Source organism: Pan troglodytes, chromosome 19 (assembly GCF_028858775.2).
Source record: "Pan troglodytes isolate AG18354 chromosome 19, NHGRI_mPanTro3-v2.0_pri, whole genome shotgun sequence".
NCBI lineage: Eukaryota > Metazoa > Chordata > Mammalia > Primates > Hominidae > Pan > Pan troglodytes.
Genome location: NC_072417.2, coordinates 23215599 through 23232257, shown reverse-complemented (window position 1 = coordinate 23232257; position 16659 = coordinate 23215599). Strand labels below are relative to the sequence as shown.

At 43.3% G+C, this 16659-nt stretch overlaps 2 protein-coding genes across 6 annotated transcripts in view; one reads left to right on the top strand and one right to left on the bottom strand.

The window, feature by feature from the left end:
- MEIOC (meiosis specific with coiled-coil domain) overlaps positions 1 to 16659 on the top strand; it is a 46005-nt gene that overhangs the window by 21043 nt on the left and 8303 nt on the right. For 2 of the 4 annotated variants that reach the window (XR_010152827.1, XR_010152829.1), the window contains 6 exons: positions 1715 to 1821; positions 10466 to 10564; positions 10670 to 10839; positions 10994 to 11109; positions 11728 to 12260; positions 12433 to 13151. Coding sequence is in view for 1 of the 4 variants with exons in the window: in XM_063798461.1 (XP_063654531.1) it covers positions 10820 to 10839 (20 nt within the window). In the remaining 3 variants the exon portion in view is untranslated. Of the gene's footprint in view, positions 1 to 1714; positions 1822 to 10465; positions 10595 to 10669; positions 10840 to 10993; positions 11110 to 11727; positions 12261 to 12432; positions 13152 to 16659 lie in introns of those variants that run through there. The other 2 variants (XM_063798461.1, XR_010152828.1) reach the window with 2 other exon arrangements.
- CCDC43 (coiled-coil domain containing 43) lies at positions 206 to 12807 on the bottom strand. 2 transcript variants are annotated; one of them, XM_001149581.8, is made up of 5 exons: positions 12370 to 12807; positions 6659 to 6746; positions 4775 to 4910; positions 3357 to 3415; positions 206 to 1815 (listed from the first exon to the last, which is right to left on the bottom strand). In XM_001149581.8, exons 1-5 carry the CDS (start codon positions 12805 to 12807, stop codon positions 1628 to 1630), a joined length of 909 nt encoding a protein of 302 aa, XP_001149581.2. In that variant the 3' UTR covers positions 206 to 1627. The 2 variants fall into 2 exon arrangements, with proteins under 2 accessions (XP_001149581.2, XP_016787134.1); XM_016931645.4 differs by lacking the exon at positions 6659 to 6746 and having other exon boundaries at positions 4775 to 4938.

The window sequence follows — 16659 nt, the reverse complement described above, 5'->3', positions numbered from 1 at the left end:
TTTCTGATCTAATTCCTACTTCACAAAAAGGAAAATTGAGAAAGAGGATTTATGGATTCCAGGAAGAGCTTCCACTAGTGGAATGTAAATTATAGGGCGAATCAAAACAAAGCATAAAATAAAAATCAACACATTCCTAAGTAACTACTCACACATATTTCATTTCCATGGGTACGTAGAAGCAATCAAAATAAGTCAGAAGACAGCAATTTAAATAAGATTTATTTTTTTTAAAGGTGGTTATTTTTATTTTTTGCAATGCCACGGTTATAGGAGTGTATGAAGAGGTAACATGTCTCCTTTTCCTTAACCATGTTTTTTTTTTTTAACCTTCTGCACAAAGGTAAAAGTTTTTGTTAATCTCATAGTTAATGGTATAAAACAGAGATTGGCAAACCTTTCCTCCAACAGGCCAGGTAGTAAATATTTTAGATTTTACAGACCACATATTTTTTTCTTTTATAACTCTTTAAAAATGTAAAAATCATTTTTAGTTTGCACCATACAAAAACAGACTGGGCCAAATTCGGCCCGTGGGCAGTAGTTTGCCAACCCCTGGTATAAAATATCTACTTTGTCTTATCAGAGAAATTGCTGTCCTTAGGCTTCTAGACAATCTGCTGCCTGAAGTCAAGTGGAGAAGGGCCTTATTTACAATTTAATGTGGTTTGCGACAGAAGTAGAAATGGAGAGCTTCTGCTCACTTTTGACTCTCCCAGTTTTTCCATTCACTCATTCATTCAATAAATTTGTTGAGCACCTACTATGTACACTCTTAAATATCTTGGTGTTAGCAGAAATTTCCAGTGTTTCTTCCTTAAAAGGGTGATTTCTCCAGTTTCTCCAAACCAGGAATTATTTCTTAATACTCATGTTTTATGGAAAAATCAGGATTAAAATCTCTACCAGCACTCAAGAGGATACATGATTATACAAAATGAATCTAGCCAACAATGATATCCTTGCACCCAATAGTGACACAGCCTAGATGAGGAAAAATATGTAACTATCTCTATTTTAAAAGATACCTCTTTTCCTCCCACAGGCTGAAACTTTCAAAAAAAAAAAAAAAATCAGATCTAGAACACCCCGCAAGTAATTTCTTCCCATTTTCCTAGTTTTGCTGCCATGTTAACATAAAATCTGGATCCAGGTAGGCCTCTTCATTAGCTTTCTATTTCAGCCATAAAACAATACTACACTTACAGCTGAATACTGACTCCAAAGCAATGTGCATGCCCACATTTTATCTCAGGGAGGGATTGATTATGTTTCTGCTCCTTCAGAATGAAAACTGTTAGCTTTCTGAATCCTCCTATTTATCCAAGGTGAGGGAAGACTTTTTAAAGTGGCCAAAAGGAGCACAGGACTTGAGTATTAAAATATAAAGGTGGCCCCCATTCCAGATCTTTGGTACAGTCATCAACTATAATAATCTGATTGCCCACCCCACCAAAACATAGCACATTTTGTAATTAGAAGTGATTTTGATTTTCCTTTTGACCATGTAAACAATAGGGGAAATGCCTTGGGAAACTACTTTGCAATGCACTCTCATTTCTCTTAAATACACAACCAGTTCTCCCTTTGATAAGTTCATGGGAGGAAAGAATAGTGTAGGCCAAGGTTATCGCTTTCGCTCCCCTCTCTGTGTCCTTTTTTTTTCCTTTTCCTTGCGCTCCTGCTTGGCTAGTTTGTCTCTCTCCCTCTGCAGCTTGTCCTGTTCCTTCTTCCTTTGGGATTCATCCCGAAGTGAGTCTCGCTCCAGTTTTCGGGCATTAAGGACATCTTCCACATTGGTGTTTCGGAACAGAACTACAGGTGAGTTAAGGGATTAGGGTACAGGTCACACAGATCACACCTACTGCTGCCTTTCCTCATTCTACTTATCCTCTCTCCACCTGCTGAGTCCTGAATCGTCTTTATCTATTCCTGGTTTTTTTAAAAAAACCCTTATGTTTATCCTTGGTCTAACAGAGAAATCCTAAAGCTATATTACAAAAGTTTTAAAATGTCCTTTGGAATAAAACTCTTATTCAGATTTACCTAAATCTGAATTTTAAAATATTTTACCAAAGAAACAAAAAAATAAGAAAACAAAATATTTCATCAAAATGAAATTTCATTCTAGAATAAGTACTTATATCATTCAATGGCAGAATATTAGAGAATCTAGGCTAGTTTTGGTGAACAGAGTAGTAATGTAACTGACTAAATGTTTATGTACTTGGCTCTGTTAAAATGCCTTAAAAGAGTTAAATAAGATGTTTAACGTTATTAAACCTTATCAATTTGCTTTTGTTCCTAGACTACTAAAGCTGAAGTGAAAACCACATTCTAATAACCATACACACTGAATTTATAAGAGATAGAAAATGAGTTTAGGCTGGGCGCAGTGGCTCATGCCTGTAATCCCAGCACTTGGGAGACTGAGGCAGGTAGATCATGAGGTCAGGAGATCGAGACCATCCTGGCTAACAGGTGAAACCCCGTCTCTACTAAAAATACAAAAAATTAGCCGGGCATGGTGGCACACACACCTGTAGTCCCAGCTACTCGGGAGGCTAAGGCAGGAGAATCACTTTAACCCAGGAGGCGGAGGCTGCAGTGAGCCGAGATTGCACCACTGCACTCCAGCCTGGGCAACAGAGCGAGACTCTGTCCCAAAAAAAAGAAAAAAAAAAGTGTTTGGTGTTTGTATTCTCTGACAAATTATAAGGTTTCTGAGGAAAAAGAGAAAATTTCAACATTATTTTATTATTTTTTGAGACACAGTCTCACTCTCATATCCCAGGCCAGAGTGCAGTGGCAAGATCTCGGCTCACTGCAGCCTTGACTTCCTGGGTTCAGGTGATTCTCCCACCTCAGCCTCCTGAGTATCTGGGACTATGACTATAGGCACATGCCACCACTCCTGGCTAGTGTTTTGTATTTTTTTTAGTAGAGACAGGGTTTTGCCATGTTGCCCAGGCTGGTCTCAAACTCCTGGGCTCAAACGATCCACCTGTCTCGGCTTCCTAAAGTGCCAGGACTACAGGTGTAAGCCATCACGCCTGACCTCAATATTATTTTAATTTTCTCCCTAATGCTGGGCAACTCAGAGTATAGATTTTTATTTTTCCCTTAGAAATCCTTCCTCCAAACTAATCCCTTTACAGTACTTGTTAACTTGTTTTCTCTGGGGAAAGTTCTTGCTAAACTGACTATCTAGGGCTGTCCTAGGAATAGGGCTCCCAATGTTAGCATGACATGAGTTCCTGAAGGTAAAGGGGAGCCGCCAGCAATGACAGCAAAATAAAAACTGATCTCAAGAGGACTCTATGGAGAAACACATAGGGAGGGACCCAGAAGGATACGTTTGTCAGAACCAATGTTCATTGTGGTAGCACCTGAATCATCCTTCTCATCTGCTTCAGTAAGTGATGTTAAGGAAAGTCAGATGGAAAACAACATCCCAACCTAACATTAGAAAACATTCAATAGACTGGTAAGTAGGAAAAGCACACTGAATGGAGGGAGCACATTATCAGGGATATGGCGATAAACCCAGGAGATCCATCTTTGGAAACCTCAACTTAGGAAAGATTGATATATCTTCTATAAGATCCTTTTCTTGGAGGCTGAAAAGAAACTTAAGTTGGTCTGGGTGGATTGCCACATTACCTGGAAGCCAGATGACCTTTAAACAGTGGTTCTCAAAGTGTGGTTCACAAAACCCCCAGGAATATATTAGAAATACACATTCTTGGGACCTATGCCAAACCTACTAAATTGTGGGTGAAGCCCAGCAATCTGTGTTTTAACAAGTCCTCCAGGAGAACCACTGCTTTAAAAGTCCTTTTCTAGCCCAAGATGAGAAATTATGTCACCGGAACCATAGCTCTGCCAACCCTGGCAAGAAAACTCGTAAAAAAAAAATTAGAAGAGAGGCCAGGCGCGGTGGCTCATGCTTGTAATCCCAGCACTTTGGGAGGGTGAGGCAGGCAGATCATGAGGTCAGGAGATCGAGACCAGCCTGGCTAACATGGTGAAACACTGTCTCTACTAAAAATACGAAAAATTAGCTGGGCGTGGTGGCACGTGCGTATAGTCCCAGCTACTCGGGAGGCTGAGGCAGGAGAATGGCTTGAACCCGGGAGGCAGAGGTTGCAGTGAGCCGAGATTGTGCCACTGCACTCCAGCCTAAGCAACGAAGCGAGACTCTGTCCAGAATTATTCTGGTATTGCTTTGGAGGTTCAGCCTTACTTTTAACTACCTGGTCACATAAGAAAGAAAAGATGCAAACTGCTCTAAATTTAGAGAATCTTTCACCCAAAAATACCCAGGTTCTAGTCCTGGTTTTGCCACTAATCTTCTGAATGCCTCTGATCACCCATTCATCTGTTGGTGTCTCAGTTTCCTTATTGACTGGGAAAGAACATAAAGATGGATTATACTTTATACTACACTGTATAGAAAAGCATTATACAAATATAAAGAATTACAGCTATATTGTATTTTCTGAAAGCATAATATAAATGGACTATTAAGACATTATTTGTTTTACACCAAAGTTTTCAGGAATATACTGATTATGTGTTGAAAAATATAAGTCCAGTATCAACTAATCCAATATCACTCCGCATATCCACAAAGGGCCATAGATTACTGCCATTTTAGAGGGGAAAATTAAGCTACAGAGGGGGATTAGCAACTTGCCAAAGGTCACTGTAAACCCACAAATATGTCTGGCTTGAGCTTTAGGGAATGGTGCCGAGACTCCAGAAAGGATATTCCTCTTCATCTGTCACATCAGCATACTGGGCCAGGAGGGCAGCTTTTCTCTGCTTCTCCTCTTCTGACACCATCCTTGGCTTTACTACGATTTGTGCCTGCTTCTCAATTAGGGTGGCAATGGCCTGTACTTCATCTGGGAGGTGGTGGAAGGAAGAACAAGGCTGTATGAGAGAGAACAAGCTCACTGAACCACTAGTCCACATAGGCAGCACTTGTACTAAAGACATTGGCATCTGCTGCCTCCTTAGAGCCCGGCAGTTCAAAGGACATGGCTCGGGGGCCATTGAGAAAGGAAAGGAAAGGCCATGCAGGCCAAGCTTTGTATCCATCTTCAATCAGAGCAGCCCTGATTTTACTTGTTTTATATACTGAAGTTCTGCTGCCTTAAAAAAAAAAAAAAAAAAAGGTTGAAAAGCACTGCATTAGAACCACAGAAAACTAAGCCTCTGAACACTCAACTTCCTCCCCATGGCATCCCAAAAACCTAAGCAGGAATCTAAAATCAACTTAAGCTGGTCCTGTTTATGTTTCTGATTATGCCAGGTGGAATTCTTAGATTAAGAATATTTTGGCCGGGCGCGGTGGCTCACGCCTGTAATCCCAACACTTTGGGAGGCCAAGGCAGGTGGATCATGAGGTCAGGAGATCGAGACCATCCTGGCTAACACAGTGAAACCCCGTCTCTACTAAAAATACAAAAATTAGCCAGGCGTGGTGACGGGCGCCTGTAGTCCCAGCTACTCGGGAGGCTGAGGCAGGAGAATGGCGTGAACCCGGGGAGGCGGAGCTTGCAGTGAGCCGAGATCACGCCACTGCACTCCAGCCTGGGCGACAGAGCGAAACTCCGTCTCAAAAAAAAAACAAAAAAAAAAGAATATTTTGCCATGCTATAAAATAAAATCAACTAGTAAGTTCTCCAGTCTCAAGAAAAGGAAACAATGGTGTAAAATAGTAGTTCTCACACTTGGTTGCACATTAGAATCACCTACAGGAGCTTTTAAAAAATACAAATGCCTGGGCCCCAACCCAGGTACATTAAGTGATTCTAATATACAGCCAAAACTGAGAACCAACAGTGTACAGAGTTCAGAATCTTTCCAAATTTGGCTTTTATGATTTGAGTTTTCTGTAGCTAATTTACCATCCTAGTGGTGGGTATATTCGCCCATTTCTCTTCCATTTTAAAGGGTAAAGTGTTTAGCTGAATAAAGCCAAATACCAACCATAATTTGTGTTATGAAATGACAACATGAGGCAGGGTGCTGTAGTTCATGCCTGTAATCCCAGCACTTTGGGAGGCTGAGGTGGGCAGATCACATGAGGTCAGGAGTTCGAGACCAGCCTGGTCAACATGGTGAAATCCCCATCTCTACTAAAAACACAAAAATTAGCCAGGCATGGTGACATGAGCCTGTAGTCCCAGCTACTCACGAGGCTGAGGCACAAGAATCACTTGAATCTGGGAGGCAGCAGTTACAGTGAGCCGAGATTACGCCACTGCACTCCAGCCTGGGTGACACAGCAAGACTCTGTCTCAAAAAAAAAAAAGACAACATGAAAAAAGTAGGAAGTGGTAAAAATATAGTTGACTCCATACCTGCAATGCAAATCTACAAGAAGCAGTGGAAAGATGATGAAAAAGAAAAAGTAAAAAACCACAATGAAGAAAACTGTGGTCAGTCGAAATGGAAAAATGCAAAAAAAGAAAAGGAAGCCAATGTTCAGTAAAGTTAACACAGGCTGTTGGGTGTTTGCCAGTGTACACTATCTTCGGGAAAATGAGCATCCAAGGGGAAAATGAAAAGATCTCTTCCTAACAGCTATACAGTCAAGGCTGCCGGAAAAGGCTCAGGAAGTTAAACACAGAAACTCTGACTCTACCTTCTTTTTTCACTTTGGTGACAACATTCTGAGTTTCTGACCATCGTTCCACAATCTCCTTGCAGATATTAAGGAGGGAATCTTCTTCCTAGTTGGAAAAGCAGACCAATTAATTTCCTGAGGGAGCCCTCAAAAACAATAGTAACCTCAAAAAAGCCTATGAAGAAAGCACAGCTCTCCATGCTGTGAAATTATGGAAGGGTCTGGGAGCCACAATAGAGTATGTTTCTTTTCTGAGGCTCTGGACACAGAATTGATCCTGCTTGTGTGTCCCAGAACCCACACCTCCTACATCAAGAACAGCCACTCCATCCTGATAAGCTCCAAGGGAAGATTCATACCAACTCAGGGCAGCCTTCCTCATTCTCTCTTAAAATATTTATTTTATTTTTAATTGACAAATAATAACTGTATATATTATATATATGTAGGGTACCCTGTGATGTCTCAATATTATGTTCACATTGTAGAATAATTAAATCAAGCTAATTAACAAATCTATCACCTCACATATTTCTCATTTTTTTGGTGGTGAAAACATTTAAGGCTGGGTGCAGTGGCTTATGCCTGTAATCCCAGCACTTTGGGAGGCTGAGGAGGGCGGATCACTTGAAGCTGGGAGTTCAAGACCAGCCTGGCCAACGTGCTGAAACCCCATCTCTACTAAAAATACAAAAATTAGCTGGGTGTGGTGGCACACGCCTGTAATCACAGTACTCGGGAGGCTGAGGCACAAGAATAACTTGAACCCAGGAGGCAGAGGTTGTGGTGAGCCGAGATCACGCCACTGCACTCCAGCCTGGGAGAGGGGAGAGAAATTGTCTCAAAAAAAAAAAAAAAAAAGAAAGAAAGAAAACATTTAAAATGTACTCTTTTAGTAATTTTGAAGTATACAATGCATTATTATTTATTTATTATTATTACTTTTTAGAGACAGGGTCTCACTCTGTTACCCAGGCTGGAGTGTAGTGGTGCAATCACAGCTCACTGTAACCTCAAACTCCTGGGCTCAAGCAATCCTCCTGCCTCAGCCTCTCAAGTAGCTAGGACTGCAAGCATGTACTACCACACCTGGCTAATTGAGTTTGTTGTTTTTTTTAAAAGATGGGGTCTCACTATCTTACCCAGGCTGGTCTCCAGCTCCTGACCTCAAGCAATCCTCCCATCTTGGCCCCCCAAAGTGTTGGGATTACAGGCCTGGGCCACCACATCCAGCCAATTATTACTTATTATAGTCACCATTCTATGCAACAGATCACTAAAGTATATTCCTTCTGTCTAACTGCAATTTTGTACCCTTTGATCAACAATCTTCCCTTTTCCCATCCACCTCCCCCAATTCTTTTGGAGCAAAAACCTGTTCCCTAAGTCAAAACTCCTCTGTGAAATATTCCTTGGCTGATGTATACAATTCAGAACCTTCCCTAAGGTTATCAACTTTCATGCTAGATCATATCCATTAGCTTGCTGACACATAATAAAGAGGAGATACATGACAAAATGGTCTCTTGTCCAACCATCCCGCTGTCCATTTTAGAGAAGCATACATATTCTGCATACCAACCAATCTCCCTCCTCAGCATGATATAACAAAAATCTTGTCTTTAGTGTTAGAGATACTTAAGTTCAAATCCCAGATCTGTGAGGAAGTTTCTTAACTTTCTGATCTTCACATCCTCCCAGGATTTTACTGAGGATAAATGAAAATGTATATAAATGCCTACCCTACTTGTCAAAGAACAAGCATCTAATAAACACGAGCACTTCCCTCCATCTTCATTACGGCTGCATTCCCCACCTTCACGTTCTACCTCTCAGGGCAAGCTGTCAGCATTCACATTTATTAAGCATTTACCATGTGCCAGGCACTGCTCTAAAAGCTTTACATGAGAACTCTCAATTATTAAAATAATGCCATTAAGTACTATTTTACTCTCAATTTATAGAAGAGGAAACCAAAGCACAGAGGTTAATTACCTTGCCCAAGGTCTTACAAGTAATAATGGATTAAACACAATTTGAACCCCAGCAGTTTGGCTTAGAGCCCATGTTCTTTTTTTTTTTTTTTTTTTTTTGAGACGGAGTCTCGCTCTGTTGCCTAGGCTGGAGTGCAGTGGCGCGATCTCGGCTCAATGCAAGCTCTGCCTCCTGGGTTCACGCCATTATCCTGCCTCAGCCTCCCAAGCAGCTGGGACTACAGGCGCCCGCCACCACGCCCAGCTAATTTTTTGTATTTTTAGTAGAGACGGGGTTTCACCATGTTAGCCAGGATGGTTTCGATCTCCTGACCTCGTGATCCGCCTGCCTTGGCCTCCCAAAGTGCTGGGATTACAGGCATTAGCCACCGCACCCAGCCGAGCCCATGTTCTTAACCATTATATATACCATCTCCCAAAGAAAAGTGGAGAGTCAGAACACAGACTTATTATGTATATCCTTATTTTGTACCCAGCAAAGGATTTCTTCCTCTACCTTGCATCCTTTTAGCATATATGCTAGACACACAGAACTTCCTTGGTCCAGAGTTTCAATAGTTCATGGGTTTCCCCCAACCCCCACCAGCAAGAAAAGCAAAGAAACAGAAAAAGAAAAAAGGATGAGGAAGTGGTACAGCTCTTTTAAAATCCCCCACCAAAAGAAAAAGAATGGCAGGAAAAGGAGCAGCAGAGAGGCAAAAGAGAACGGGAACTCTTAAGAGGACAAAGTGGTTTATTTCCTCAGTCTCCTCATCCAAATCAATGTAGTTCAATCATCCATTCCTTCATTTATTTATACAGAAGGTGCCTGCTATGTTCAAGGCACTAAGAGGAAAGTTTATCCTACTTACAATGCTCCTTTTTCCCTGGCACTTATCACTTTGTAACATACTATATAATTTACTAGTGATGCTTTTCCATGCTAGAATGTAACCGCATGAGGGCAGGAATTTCTATCTGTTTTATTCTTTGAAGTGCCCCAAGCACTTAGGGTAGTGCCTGGCATACGGTAATCCATCAATAAAAATTTGATAAATCAATCAACCAATGCAAGTACTATTGAAGAGAAGGATGATAGGAAGTTTTTGTTTACTGTTATTTGCTCCTAACTATATGCCACTGTTCTTGAATTTTACCTCAGATTATTGCTAACAAACTTCTAAATTCCTCATATTAAATCCTAGCCCAAGTCAGGCACAGAGGCTCACATCTGTAATCTCAGCACTTTGGGAGGCCAAGGCAGGAGGATGTCTTGAGCCCAGGAGCATAAGACCACCCTGAGCAACATGGCAAAACCCTGTCTCTACAAAAAAAAAATTTTTTTTTTTAATTAGCCAGGCATGGCTGGGTGTGGTGGCTCACGCCTATAGTCCCAGCACTTTGAGAGACTGAGATGGGTGGATCACTTGAGGTCAGGAGTTTGAGACCAGCCTGGTCAACATGGTGAAACCCCATCTCTACTAAAAATATAAAAATTAGCCAGGCATGGTGGCATATGCCTGTAATCCCAGCTACTCGGGAGGCTGAGAATCACCTGAACCCAGGAGGCAGAGGTTACAGTGAGCCGAGATTTTGCTACTGCACTCCAGCCTGGGTGACAGAGTGAGACTCTGTCTCAAAAAATAAAACATAAAACATAAAAAAAAAGTTAGCCAGGCATGATATGTGATGGCAGGTGCCTGTAGTCCTAGCTACTTGGGAGGCTGATGAGAGGGGATTGCTTGAGTCCAGTCGTTCAAGGCTACAGTGAGTTATGATCACATTACTATAACAGAGCGAGACTCTCTTAAAAAAAAAAAAAAGGCAAACTAATGTCTACCTTTATCAACAGAAACAGCTCCAAATAATGATGGACTGATCAAGAAGCTGGTACCAAGAAGTCTCGAAGTTATTTCAACAGCTTCATGGAGTGTTTGGAAACTTCCCAGCTGTAAATAAAAACTACCTTAAATTGCCTGCCTCCTACTCTTTCTCCCTATAATCTGTAATGTTGTGGTCCAAAAAAAGAACTGATTCCACTGTCTTGTATTTCCAGTGAACTTCCGAGCTTCCTCACAGGCTGTGTTAAAGTTTTCCCATTTATAAGCCAATCTTGCCAGAAGAGGCTCTGGAACGCAAATGGGTTACTGCCAGAAGAATCTGGGACAGCTGCACTAGTGTTATATTTCAACCATGTACCCAATCTATGAACTGCTTCCACCAAATGTGAGTGATTTTTTCCTAGCACTTGTTTCCGCTTTCACAAAACACTTTTGGATTTGAAAATGTTTCTGCCTTCTACCCTTTTAAAAAAATGAGATATGAATATGTACATTTATATCTATATATATTTATACTAATTTTTTTTTCTTTGAGACAGGGTCACTCTGGCACCCAAGCTGGAGTGCAGTGGCACAATCACGGCTCACTGCAGCCACAGCCTCCTAGGCTCAAGTGATCCTCCCACTTCAGACTTCTGAGTAGCTGGGACTACAGGTATGCACCACCATACCCGGCTAATTTTTAAAATTTTTTTGTAGAGACAGGGTCTTGCTATGTTGCCCAATGTGGTGTGGAACTCTTGGCCTCAAGCAATCCTCCCGCCTCAGCCTCCCAAAGTGGTGAGATTACAAACATGAGCCACTGTGCCCCACCTCATGGTACATTTTGATTCTCTCTATTACTAGCCTTTCAAAATTGGTTTTGAGAATAACAAAGAACCCATTTTCCTAACCTGTCCATTGTAATAAATGCCAGAGGATAAAGCCTTTGATGGACAGACAGGTGGCTCTCACAGTAGCAGTCAGGTATCCAGGATCTCCTCTAATCCATGAATGCAGAGACAACTCTAGCTTCTACAGCATTTAGTGATGATTCAAGTAAATTTTATTTTTAAGCTTCTATTTAAAAGGAAACAATTTGTTAGACAGCCACAGGTAGCACCTGCAACCAATTTAATCTGTAATAACCAGTCTAATAAGTGTGTATGTTGGAGGTGTGGGAAGTGAAGATGAAGGCAGCAGAAATGATCAGGTTGAAAAAGTGGACATCTGGGTGACTTACTATGTAAACATAGCTTAAAGTACACATTTCTGAATACCTTGCTTCTAACAGGCTAAGGACTAAGTTTATCTCTCTTCGTTAAAGCTCTGATCTCTCTCATACCCTCCTTCCCACCACCAATGATTACTGTAAATACTGTAATGGATCAAGCACGACGTTTGCTTCAGTTCTGCGTGGGCATGAAAAGACTTCTACCACCAGCTTACCTTTTATGGACTCCTACATCCATATAAGAATCAAAAGGGCACTTCCTGCAGGCTTCTGTCATGGGACAGCCCTGGGAACTGCCTTGTAATAGGCACAGACCTCCCAAGTGCATTTTAATACCCCCAGTGAACACTGTAAACGGATGGAAATGGAATTGGTCGTCAGATATTTATGATAACATTCCCATTCTGACATTTCAATGCCTTCGGAAGAACCCTCCTCGGCTCACTCACAAGCATCGGAGAGGGCCTTGTCCCCAAGAATACGAGAAAGCCCTTCCTCTCTGTGTACCTGCAGCTTTCAGGCTTCCCACACCTGGTTGGGGAGCAACCTCCTTCCCCCGCCGCCCAGATATCAGAGGAGTATACCTCTCCCAGGTGAGACCACTGAGCCTCTGGGATACCCGGTAGGGGAGGGAGGGTGCAAAGTACTGACAGGTCCTCAGATGCTGGCCAGAGGCTGAAGGAATGTGTCCAGGCTACTCACCAGGAAAGCAGAGAGGATCCCCTGCAGAGCGTCCAGCTTCTCTTCTTCCTCCTCCTCCTGCAGGATACCCAAGATGTAGGCTCCATAAACGGCTCGGTCCACTCCCAGTGCCTCCAACCGTCCGTCCAGCCAGGAGCCAAAGCCGCTGCCTCCGCCATCGCCTTCGCCAGGGGCTATCGTGGCCACTTCGCTGGGCGCCGCCATCTTGGGGTCAGGGTCCTGCAAGCCCCTAGGGCGCCTACCGCAGTGCCTGACGGGCCGCGCCGCAGGTCCACCGCGCATGCCTGAAGAGGGAGCCCAGGCCCGTAAGTGCAAAGAGCGCAGCCGTGTCGGCCGGCTTGAGAGTTTTGTGCTTTCTAGATGAAGCGCGTCTTCGCATACGTGCGGTCGCGTGATCTCACAAGATGCTTGGCATGTGAGTATTCTTAACAGACTCATTCTACAGTTCGGGAAGTTGAGAGAGGTGCAGTAATTTGGCCAAAGTCACGCGGCTAATAACTACCCAGGACTGGAGCTCAGCGTGGATTCCATCGCTTCCTCCACCCGACCGAGCTGCCTTCCCCGCGCTTTCGGGGGATGCTGGCCGCCCACTCCCACACAGCTGTCTGGCAAGAACCTCCTGACAGCCTGGAATACCCTCGTCGTCGCTACCGACGGCTACCACCTTCACCTGTACAAGCCCTTCCCTGTCAAAGTAAAGGTTGCAGAAAACCTTCCCTGATTCCATGGTAGGCACTCAGTAAATAAACAGGCAACCTCAAGTTATTTCTTCCACTCATTGATTCAACGCGTGCACGGGACTATTCTTTGAGAAGCGTACTCCACCCTCTGCTAGGCACTGTGCCAAAAGCTTTTCATGCATTATCTCTTGTAATCCTCCCTACAGCCCTGTGGGGAGATGCTTTTATTGTCCACATTTTAAAGATAAGGAGACAGGCCGGGCGCCATGTCTCACGCCTGTAATCCCAACAGTTTGGGAAGCCGAGGCGGGTGGATCACCTGAGGTCAGGAGTTCGAGACCAGCCTGGCCAACATGGTGAAACCCCGTCTCTAGTAAAAATACAAAAATAAGGCCGGGCACGGTGGCTCACTCCCGTAATCCCAGCACTTTGGAAGGCCAAAGTGGGCAGCTCACCTGAGGTCGGGAGTTCGAGACTAGCCTGACCAAAATGGAGAACCCCCGTCTCTACTAAAAATACAAAATTAGCCGGGCGTGGTGGGACATGCCTGTAATCCCAGCTACGTGGGAGGCTGAGGCAGGAGAATCGCTTGAACCCAGGAGGCGGAGGTTGCGGTGAGCAGAGATCGTGCCATTGCACTCCAGCCTAGGCAACAAGAGCGAAATTCCGTCTCAAAACAAACAACAACAACAACAAAAGCCAGGTGTGGTGGCGCGGGCCTGTAATCCCAGCTACTCAGAATCGCTTGAACCCGGAAGGCGGAGGTTGCAGTGAGCCAAGATCGCGCCACTGCACTCCAGCCTGAGCGACAGTGAGACTCCATCTCAAAAACAAACAAACAAACAAACAAACAAACGAACAAACAAAAACACTAAAGATAAGGAGACAGATATGGAGAGAGTCACACAACTAGAGGGCGCCTAACCAGTGGCAAGAACTCTTCTTTGGCAGAGTTATGAGAGCTTCAGCTGACGTCAAAACACCTGGCTCTGGGCTGGAATGAATTACCCAAGAATTTGGTTGGCTTTAGCTGAAGTGCAGAGGAAGCTGGCAAGGTCCTGGCTAACTCCTTCCTCAAATATGTACTGAGTACCTTCAGTATGGCATTGTTGCTGGCACTGAAAACACAAAAATGAATGTCACAAAATATATGTCCTCAGGGGTTTTTAATCCATTAGGAACAGACATGTTTAAACAAATGATGACAATATAGTGATATAAATGTTTTAATGGAGCTTTATCTAGCGGAGGTTGCAGTAGGATGCCTAGAAGATTGAGTTAACTTTACCTGTTGGAGTGGAGTTGGAAGCAGGTGGGGAGAGGGTCATAGGAAATCCAGGAAGGCTTCCCAGTGGAGATGATGCTTGAACTTTCTTGAAGAATGGTAGGAGTTCTTTACATAAAGGGACTGGAGGGAAAAAGGGGGTAGATCCAGATGCAGGGGAACTGTGAATTCAAAGGCTTGCTAGGGGGCCTCCAGAGAGTCATGTATGGCTTGAGCTACAGGATTCAAATAGAAGATATTCAGGGGATAACAACAAAAAAAGAAGGAAAGGAGTTTGTATACCTTGCAGAGGTCCTCTTATTGCAGAGGTCTACCCTTAGTGGCATTGGGATTATGTAAATGAATGGACACTAAATGAATGGCACAGATACAAATGTAAGAAATATGGCAGAGTGTGAATTTTAGTTGCGTGGCTTCTGTGTGCTCGCTGAGTTAGATAGAATGTGACACTAACAGAGTCAGAGGCCAGAGTCAGCCTCCAAAAGCTTGCCTCTTTTTCAAGTCCTCAGTTATTCTTTCTAATCTAGTAGCTGTCTTGCAGGTAGGGCTTGTCAGTTCACAGACCTGGGTGCCATCATGGCTCAAGGATGATAGCTGGTCAGTGCAGAGCCCCCAAACCAGAAAAACATCACAAAATTTTGTTTTTTAGAAATACAGCCTCACAAGAAGTTTCAAAAATAGTACATAGAGTCCTGCACACCTTCACCCAGTTTCCCCCAATAGTAACATCAAACATAAAGACAGTATAATAGTAAATCAGGAAATTGATATAGGTATAATGCAATAAGGTTTTTTTGGTTTTTGTTTTGAGGTGGAGTCTCACGGTTGTCGTCCAGACTGGAGTGCAGTGGTATGATCTCGGCTCACTACAACCTCCGTCTCCTGGGTTCAAGCAATTCTCCTGCCTCACCCTTCCGTGTAGCTGGGATTACAGGCACCCAGCACCACACCCGGCTAATTTTTTTCCTATTTTTAGTAGAGATAGGGTTTTGCCATGTTGGCCAAGCTGGTCTCAAACTGCTGATCTCAGGTGATGCACCTGCTTCGGCATCCCAAAGCGCTGGGATTACAGGCATGAGCCACCGCTCCTGGCCATAATGCAATAAGGTTTTTTGAAAGCATCAACAAGCTTCTCAAAAACTGAATCAAGGTTCTCCAGACCCTAAATTTTAAGAATATCCTCAATGGCTATTTTACTACAAAAGTAACATAGCTCATGCTTTAAAAAATATTATATAAGGCCGAGCACGGTGGCTCACGCCTGTAATCCCAGCACTTTGGAAGGCCAACGCGGGTAGATCAACTGAGGTCGGGAGTTCGAGACCAGCCTGGCCAACTGGTGAAACCCCATCTCTACTAAAAAAATACAAAAAAATGGCCCTGCGCGGTGGCTCACACCTGTAATCCCAGCACTTTGGGAGGCCGAGGCGGGCGGATCATGAGGTCAGGAGATCGAGACCATCCTGGATAATACAGTGAAACCCCATCTCTACTAAAAATACAAAAAAAAAATTAACTGGGCGCGGTGGCGGGCGCCTATAGTCCCAGCTACTAGGGAGACTGAAGCAGGAGAATGGCGCGAATCCGGGAGGCAGAGCTCGCAGTGAGCCGAGATCTGACCACTGCTCTCCAGCCTGGGCAACAGAGTGAGACTCCATCTCAAAAAAAACCAAAAAAACAAAAAAATTAGCCAGCTGTGGTGGTAGGCGCATGTAATCCCAGTTACTTGGGAGGCTGAGGCAGGAGAATTGCTTGAAACCAGGAGGCAGAGGTTGCAGTGAGCTGAGATTACGCCATTGTACTCCAACCTGGGCAACAAGGGCAAAACTCTGTCTCAACAAAAAAAAAGAAAAAATTATATAAATGGATAAGCGACAAATTGAAAGCTTACAAAAAATAAAATATGCAAATTAAGATTGCAGTGAAATACCACGTCCGCTTTTCAGATCAAAAAAGTCTGATAATATGCTGTATTGAACTGTGCTTGGGTAAAAGACATTGGAAAATGTTAGAGCAGAAAGTAAATGGATCTGGTCTTGTTGGAGGACTGTTTGTTTGAAAAGACCCAGCATTTCTGCTTCTGGGAATTTGTTCATAAGTTATTCATTTATTTTTATCTTTACTTGTGGTAAAATACACAATTTGCCATCTTAACTATTTTTAAGTATACGGTTTAACAGTGTTAAGTATTAATTATTTTTAAAATTTTTGGTTTAAACCGGGCATGGTGGCTCATGCCTGTAATCCCCGCACTTAGGGAGGCCAAGGTGGGTGGATCACTGAGGTCAGGAGTTCAAGACCAGTCTAGCCAACATGGCAAAACCC